Source organism: Coenobita brevimanus, chromosome 73 (assembly GCF_032717465.1).
Source record: "Coenobita brevimanus isolate Jiangsu-jjx chromosome 73, ASM3271746v2, whole genome shotgun sequence".
Lineage (NCBI taxonomy): Eukaryota > Metazoa > Arthropoda > Malacostraca > Decapoda > Coenobitidae > Coenobita > Coenobita brevimanus.
This window is the reverse complement of record NC_137026.1, coordinates 10,925,888-10,934,868: the sequence shown is the minus strand read 5'-3', so window position 1 is coordinate 10,934,868 and position 8,981 is coordinate 10,925,888. Positions and strand designations below refer to the sequence as shown.

Genomic DNA, 8,981 nt, shown 5'->3' with positions numbered 1-8,981 from the left:
CATCATCAATACACTCCAGCCTGATCCTACCTCTTAACTCTTCCAACGTAAACCTAGCCCCCCCCCCCTCCCCAGGCCTCGCTCTCAGGAACGCACTGCACATCCACCTTATTGTCATTTCTGTACGTTTGAGCCTGCGAATATCCTCTTCCTTTACTGCCCAGGTCTCGCTACCATACAACATTATACTCCTAACACATGCCGCATACAAGGATCCCTTAACATAGAAGGAGAGCCCTCTCAATATCAGGAGAGGCAACAGCTCCCTGAACTTCTTCCAACCACTCTTCACTATAGCCACAGTACCACCTCCAGCATATAACGTCTCCCAAATAACAAAACTCTTCCACACACTCAAGAGACTCCCCAGCAAGTTCAATCCTTTCATGCCTGGCAATCTCAACATGCCCTCCCCGACACCCCGCACACATGAAATCAGCGTTATCTCGCAGTCTACCTCTAATACCATTACATCATTTAGGCATCCCCTTATCGCAAACACTGCACAAGATGGAATTACTTCCCACACCCTTGTGGCAAATCGCACATGGCCACTCTCCCTGTTCTTTGACAGTACCGCCACCAGCCATAGATACCATCACTTTTGTTTTATCAGCATTTACTCTTAAGCCCTTGTGCCCCATACCATCTCTCCATTGCCTAAATCTTTCCCCCGCCTCCCTTTCATTCTTTGCAGTCAACACCAAATCATCAGCACACATCTCTCACGGGGGTCCATTTCTGAAATCATGAGGGAGGGCTTCAAGTACCATAATACACAATAATATAATTAATTATGATGCAGCATTAATTGTGTAACATTCATTTTGGAGCCAGTCATCCACCCCAGTCACAGCCTGAACTGCTGCTGGGTGCAGGCTTGAATTAACCATTACTCACCCTGCAGGCCACCACCATCTGTGGCCACCACCTGGATCTGGTATTGGGTCGTGATTTCTCGGTCCAGACAGCAGACAGCCGTCCTCACCAGGCCGGTCTTGGGGTCTATAGAGAATATGGGCTCTCCTGTGCGCTCGTACATGGCATTTTTATGGATACCATAGGAGATCCTGGCGTTGGAGCCTTCAGAGTCATTGTCAGCGTCCCAGGCCGCCACCTGTGCCACAGACAAGTCTGGCGAAAAGCAAAGGATGGAAGCTCATGCTCACAAGCATCACAGCCATGTCAACCTATCTCTCCATCTATAGCCAGACGCCTTAATCCCGTATGGGGTGGCCACAAAAAAAAAAAAAAAATGCCTCCATGTCGCCCTGTCCTTTGCCCTTTCGCTGCCCTTCCCCCAGCGTAAACCGCCCTCTCTCATATACCTATCTACTCCATCCCCCACCTCATCCTTGGTCTCTCCCTCCCTCTTCCCCCTCCATATCACTCACGCTCATAGTTAATCTCTCACTCTCCATCCTTTTAACATGGCTAAACCACCTCACTGTATTTCTCTTGACACTTTCTGTTATATCCACATCCACACCACAACGTTCCTTTACTTCCTCATTTGTCAGTCTCTCTCTCGATGCAACCCCACAATATGCTCCTAGTAAACAACTCTCTAAAGGTCTTGTTTCCATCTAAGATTAAATTTGCAAATCTACAGTAAAATAATCAGTTGAATAATGATGAATGTTTATGTCTACTTATGCTGTGGACATAACTAAATGTGCGCAGAGAATAATAATTTTCCACACTCTTCGAACAACGCTGTTTGCCACTTCCTACCGAACACGTGCTGAACTTTACTGAACACGTGCTGAACTTGACCGAACATAAACTGAACGTCACCGAACAGAACCTGAACTTTATTGAACATGTGCTGAACTTTATAGAACATGTGCTGAATTTCACCGAACATGAACTGAACTTTATCGAAGATGAACTGAACTTTACCAAACACGTGCTGAACTTTACCGAACATGAACTGGACTTTACCAAACATAAACTGAACTTTACCGAACATGAACTGAACTTTTCCGAACATGAATTTGACTTCATCAAACATGAACTGAACTTCACCTAACATGTGCTGAACTTTACCGAACATGAAAGGAACTCTACCGAATATAGACTGAACTTCACAGAACATGAACTGAACTTTACCGAACATGTGCTGAGAGAGAGAGAGAGAGAGAGAGAGAGAGAGAGAGAGAGAGAGAGAGAGAGAGAGAGAGAGTGTGTGTGTGTGTGTGTGACCTTGCGAAAGTTAGTGAGAGGATGGGAGAGGGTGTGGGAAGGTGACAGTAGTAGTCTATGTGAGAGTAATTGTAAAAGAATAAGTAAAAGTGGGAGGTTTATTAAGACTGTAAAACTGAGTATGACAGTAACTGTGACAGGGAATGAGTGAGGGAAAGATAGAGTAAAGAGGGGCGTGAGAAAGTGACTGTGTAAGTAAATGGGGGTATGAGACGGCTAATGTGTTTGTGTGAAAAAGTGACTGTGCCAGAGTGCGAAAGTGTGTAGCTGTGGATATGAGAATAAGAGTGATAATGAATGGGTGAGTGAAAGAGAGTGTGTGGAGGTATGTAAGGGTCAATGTTCGTATAACAATATGGAAAACTGTAAAGAGGGTTGAAAGGGATAATGAGAATCAGTAAAAATGGAAGATAGACTATGAGGAAATTTGTGCGAGGCTGCAAGAGTAATGAAACTGAGGGAGACCAAGTGAGAGAGACAGTGAAAGAGAGTGTGAGTGATAGAGTCAGTTTCAGTTGATAAGAGAGTGAGTAAGGCTGAGTGAGTGAGGGTTAGCGGGAAAATGAGACCGAGTGAGTGTGAGTCAACAAAAGTGAGAGACTGGGTGTGTGAGAAAGGATGATAAACTTGGCGGGAGTGGGAATCAGTATATGAGAATATCTGAGATTGTGATAGTTGAGGAAGTGCGAGTGAGTGAATGTGAGAGTGAGTGAGTGTGAGGAAATGTGTACGCGAATAAAAGTGTGAGGTTTGATATTTATTAGTGGAGTGAGAGAGATGAAAGTGTGAGAAACCTAGTGAGAAAATGTGTGTGTGAGCAAGTGATAGATGGTGTGTGATGCGATGAGTGAGGAAGTGTGAGAGAAGTGAGTGAGAAAGTGAGGAACTGAATGAGTGAGAAAGTGAGGGAGGAAGTGAATGAGTGAGAATGCGAGGGAGGAAGTGAATGAGTGAGAAAGTGAGGGAGGAAGTGAATGGGTGAGAAAGTGAGTGAGAAAGTGAGGGAGGAAGTGAACGAGTGATAAAGTGAGTGAGAAAATGAGGAAGAAATTGAAGAAGTGGGAAAGTTTGAGTGAGTTAGATACACAAACAACACATAACTTATACTCTGAGTGTGAGAATGAATATGAGGGTGTAGCAGTGTGAATGGAACGCTGTGAGTGAGTGAGAGTTAGTGTGAGGAGATGAGAAAGTGTGAGTGACCGGGTGTGTAAGTTAACGTGTGTGAAAGAGAGGGCATGAGGATGAATGAACGGGTGAGTGAATACGAACACAAGAATACAGCACTCAGACAGCACATACCCCCGCCAACGCCTTTACCAGACACCTCAGACCACCACCAAAATTTAATCAACTTTTCCTTGGCCCATGACATATATTCCCAAAATATCAATGACATCCATCAGGAGCCTTTTAATAGATATCTTGTGGACAAACAGATAAACAAGGATGAATACATAACCTCCTCAGCTCCTTCGGCGGAGGTAATAAGTGACAGAGAGAGAGAGAGAGATAGAGACAGAGACAGAGACAGAGACAGAGACAGACAGACAGACAGTCAGACAGACAGACAGACAGACAGAGACAGACAAAGAGAGACCAAACATCCTAAAACGTCAGAGGGAACGACTGGAAATAATTCCAATTCCCTGTATATTGCACAATGAACATTTGGTAAAGTCTGACCTCAGCCTTTGACCTTAACTAAAGTTTATTCGTTCAGAAATTCTCCAGATAATCTAGTTTGGCTGTGAACCTTCCAACAACATTTGATTAAATTCTGAGAACTGCCACTGGCTATTTTTTGTGGGGTTGTAAGGGGAGATGGGGAGAGGGCTCAAGGAGGGTGGGGGTGAGGAAGGAGGGCGGTCATTGGGTGGAAAATCTATATAATGACAAATGCTATAGTCTTTCAAATCAAAATGCCTGCTAACTTTTATTAGTCTGTCCATTTATTTTGAGATTATTTCATTGGCAATCCTGCAAGTTTTTCTACTGGACCAGTAATTACTAAGCTGTTAGAATACATATACAAGTATAACCAGAAAAAAAGTTGAGTGAATCTTATTACAGTAGCCTACGTACAGTCGGCATTAGTCCTGTCGTCTCTCCTGCCTCTCTGTCCACTAACCTTGAAAATCACTGTGGTGGATCTGCAGCAGACGACGCTTATGACACCGACCTTAGGCCAAATGAAGTCAGCAGTTTTGGTTGCTGCGATTTCACCACATTGATTTTTACAGCGCGTGGGGAGAGAAGCAGAAGAGTCGATGATACTTCTGATACCGACTGTATTTTCCCCATAGAGCTAATGAGTTATGCTTGAATTATTTTCTTGATAATGGACTTGGATATCTTTGAGATTTGTTTTTTAAAACTTATTTAGTACGTGATATATTCAATATTAAATAGCAAAACATTTAATAATGAGGACTAATGAGTGAATCGTATCGCTGTGATTGATAGTTAGTGTTATGTTGACAGGCAATCTATATTATAATGATTCGATTTCTGTATGTTTGTTTGTCTGTTACCGCAACAGTAAAAACCGACGCATATAGCGCAATTTTTGTTAGAGCAAATATGCTCTAACTTGAAGAATAAAACAATTTCCAGTCCAATCGGGCCACCGGTTCCTGAGTCAGGACTCATTTCTGGTCTTTTGTTTAGAGTGGAGGGGATGGATCCGTCCTTGGTCCGGCACTGAAATTACCAGCATGATGGAAGAGAAAAGAGTGACATGTTTGTTGCATTATCACTCTCTCGCCCCTCCTTCCTCCCATCTTATACTCCTAAAATTGTATAGTAAAATGGTATAGTATTATTTAGTATAATAGCAAACACTATTATCTTGCCTTTCCCACTATCTTTTTTCAACGGATGTTCCAGCAGAATAAAATTAAGGGAAAATTCCTCGCTCCGTCTTGCTCAAGGCATGAGTATTTCACATTTCTGTTACCTTTTGACTGAAGAGAGGAAATGACATCGAGCGGCAGCTTTAAATGAGTACTGTACATATAAACAAAGCTTGCTGCTGAGTATGTGGCCAAATTAGACAAACAAATACTAAATTCATACTAACCTCTTACGAGAATTAACCCCCTAAAAATAAGCAGGCATCTGCTCCATGTACTCACTCTCCCGAATTATAGCTCCTTCAATACGATGGTCTTTTTCTCACTGTATTATTACCAAGTCCAGACGTCGTTATATAGGACAGGGGATTTTGATTCGAACTTGAGAGGCTGAATATAATTTTTATTAACCCCTTCACTTCTAAGCTGCTCTCCAAGCTTAACAAAATCGTCTGGTAGCAGCGAGAGTAATATAAAAATGACGTCCTTAAGATGACTGGGTTATTATTATTATTATTATTATTATTATTATTATTATTATTATTATTATTATTATCTTCAAGGGCGGGAGTGAAAGAGCAGGAGGGAGCATCATGGAGGCTATAGCTCTGTTTGTTGTGTGCCAAATTTACCCCTCCTGAGACCCGCTTACAGAGCTTCCCGCGGATTTACGTCCCGGGTCTCGGGCTGGGAGTGTGAGCCTCTGTGGGAGCCACTCCGTCTAACGCCCACGGACCACCACCACCACCACCACCACCACCTCCTCCTCCTCCTCCTCCTCCTCCTCCTCTTCCTTCTCCCCGATATTTTCTGGTGTGTTTATTGGCTGTTTAATTTACACACTATCTCTATTATTCTGACACCCAGGGACCTCCTTCTCCTCCTGATCTCTATATTTTATGGTGTGTGTGTGTGTGTTTTTTTTTTACTCTCTTTTATTCTGACACTCAGGGATCTCTTCCTCCTCCTTTTCCTCGATATTTTCTGGTGTGTTTATAGCGTTTTATTTACTATCTCTACCTATTATTCTGACCCCCAGGGGCCTCCTCCTCCTGCTTTCGATATTTTCTGATGTGTTTATAACTGAGTATACTCAATATACAGTATCTACCTCTTATTCTGTGGTTCCTGTATCGACTACGAAGGAAAGCTGGGGACTTTATTAGTACCTGAACTATAAAGCAGATGAGGACCGAGAAAGATTACGGTAACTTAACAACACAGAAGAATTGGATTACAGTATATGTGACAACATAGTACCGGAATGAAAGGAACAGGTAGGCAGATATGAAACCGAGAAAAGACAACATTAGATATGCCTTAATAGGATGTAAAAGCTAACTACCAACGAAGATTTATTGTGCCTGTACACCTTAAAGTCCTCTTTTGTGTTACTATAATCATTCTTCTATTATCGTTTCGTTTCGTATATAAAGGCTCCAACATGCCTGCATGCGTCGGCATTGGTCACCTAATGGCAGCTCTCCATGCTGCTTGATCTCTGGCAGCCTCCATTTTCGGTCCCTTATCCCTGAGGTCACAATCTAACCTCGTCCCAGGTCTTTCTCGGTCTGCTTCTCGCAACCTTGCCCCCTCCGTTCACACTTCTTTCTGCATCCAATTGCCATCTCCCATCCTCTCCACATGCCCAAACCATCTTAATCTACCTCTGTTCATCACAACACCAATACACTCCAGTCCCATTCTTCCTCTTTATTTTTTCATCGTAAACCTAGGCCTCCTCCCCCCAAAAGGTCTCACATTCAAGGACGCACTGCACATCCACCAAATCAGTTAATTTTGTACGTCTGAGCCTGCGAATATCCCCTCCCCTTACTGCCCAGGTCTAACTACCATACAGCATTACACTCCTACCACATGCAGCATACAAGGATCTCTTTGCACGGAGGGACAGCCCTCTCAGTGTCAGGCGAGGCAACAGCTCCCTGAAATTCTTCCAACCACTCCTCACTCTAGCCACAGAGCTACCTCCAGCCCAACCTCCAGCACACATCATGTCTCCCAAGAAACAAAACTCTTCCCACACTCAAGAGACTCCCCAGCAAGATCAACTCTATGACGCCTTCCAATCTCCACATGCTCTCCCCAACACACCGCACACGTGAAATTAGCCCAATCTCGCAGTCTACTTCTAACACCACTGCATATCTTATGCATCCACTTATCACAAAAACTGCACAAGATAGCATTACCTCCCACACCCTTGTGGCAAACAGCAAATGGCCACTCTCCCTTTTCTTTGACAGTACCTCCACCAACCCAAGGTACCATCACCTTTGTTTTTCTATGCATTTACTCTCAGGTCCTTGTGCCCCGTACCATCTCTCTTCTTTTCTTCCATTATTCTATGCATAAATAACGTACGAAAGATATTGACCAGCTGTATCCAAAAATAAATCGGTGAGGAACAGGTGTTAGAGAATTTCCTTAACTGCAGAGATCACGAGCCCTGGTGATGAAATGGGTGACTTTTCCACTTAACGTAAGACGCAGGACATATCAAACGTGCAGCTTAGAGTGGCAATTGTGTGAAATATCAAAACAAAATAAGCACACACACACACACACACACACACACACACAGTACAGAGTCTGGGGTTGGAGTGAGAGCCTTTATCATCGGAGCATTATGTTATTATCTCTCCCATCTTTTCTCATCACGAAATATATGTTGTATTGGATGCAGGTCTATTTTTGTGGTATATCAAATTAAGAAAAATGAACTACAGAAAGGGAGCTGGAGGGACTTGTTTACTGACAGACTGATTGAAATACTGAACGAATTAAAAGGGGCTTATAAATTTACAGACAAATATCCCATGACAAAATAAACAGGACGGACTCAGAATACCGAGAGTGAGAGAGAGAGAGAGAGAGAGAGAGAGAGAGAGAGAGAGAGAGAGAGAGAGAGTCTCCGTAACAAAAGGCGAGACTGGAAGGGAGATAAATACAATTAAAGAAATGAATGAGAGCAATCAATTACCAAAAAGAAAATCGAATCTTGCACAGAGGGATGCAAAGAAAGGCAGAGAAGGAAACAAGAATATGAAAAGAGGTCGATGGAGAAGAATGGAGGAGGGAGAAATTTTGATGATGGAGACTGATCGGGAGGAGAGGCAAAGAATGAAGATGAAGGAGGAAGGATCGTGTCTGAAAGAATGAGTATACAGTAAAGGGCGACGTAGGAGAGGAGGACGAAAGAAGAGCCATAACATGGAGAGGTAAAACTGGAGATAAGGAGAAATGGGAGGAGAGGCTGAGGGGACGAGTTAGAAGAAGGAGGAGAAAAAAAAATGATGGAAAAAAAAAAAAATAGATGACGGAGGAGAGGGGAAAGAAGGAAAATTACTGAGAGAAACGGGAGGTTGATAATGGGTGGATGGGGACGAATGGGAAGAGAAAATTGAATGATGAAAACAAAGGAGGGAAAATGTATGAAAAGGAAGGAAGGATTAGAATATGAAGCCAGGAAGGCAGGCAAGAATAAGGGAGAAAATTTTAAATGAATGAAAGGGAAAGGAAGAAATATCACGAAAAGAAATGTGGGATAATGAAAAAGAACAATGAAAAATGTGAAGGAAAAGGTGAGGAGTAAAGGAAATAAACAGAAAATAATACAGAAAATAGAGGGAGAAAACTGACAGAACCGAGAAGAAAGCAGAAAATATGATGAAGAATGAAAGAGAAAGGAAAGCATATGTACAAGGAGAAATAAAAGAAGCTAATTATATTGGAAATTATGAAAAATGAAAGAAGAAGGAGGAAGAAATTTATGAAGAGGAGGAATGAAATTATTTTGGCGTGACAGCAAAGTCGAAATTTACCCCTGGTTCTTAATTGCACCTTTCTCTGACTTTTCTCTCTTATATAAGTTAGACCTTCCTTCCTCTTTCATTATTA

General features: G+C 42.6%; 1 protein-coding gene across 1 annotated transcript in view; it reads right to left on the bottom strand.

Annotated features, from left to right (window-relative positions):
* LOC145407475 (putative neural-cadherin 2) overlaps positions 1 to 8,981 on the bottom strand; it is a 152,452-nt gene that overhangs the window by 56,281 nt on the left and 87,190 nt on the right. The window contains exon 7 of the mRNA XM_080278404.1: positions 901 to 1,134. Coding sequence (XP_080134530.1) covers positions 901 to 1,134 — 234 coding nt within the window. The remainder of the gene's footprint in view (positions 1 to 900; positions 1,135 to 8,981) is intronic.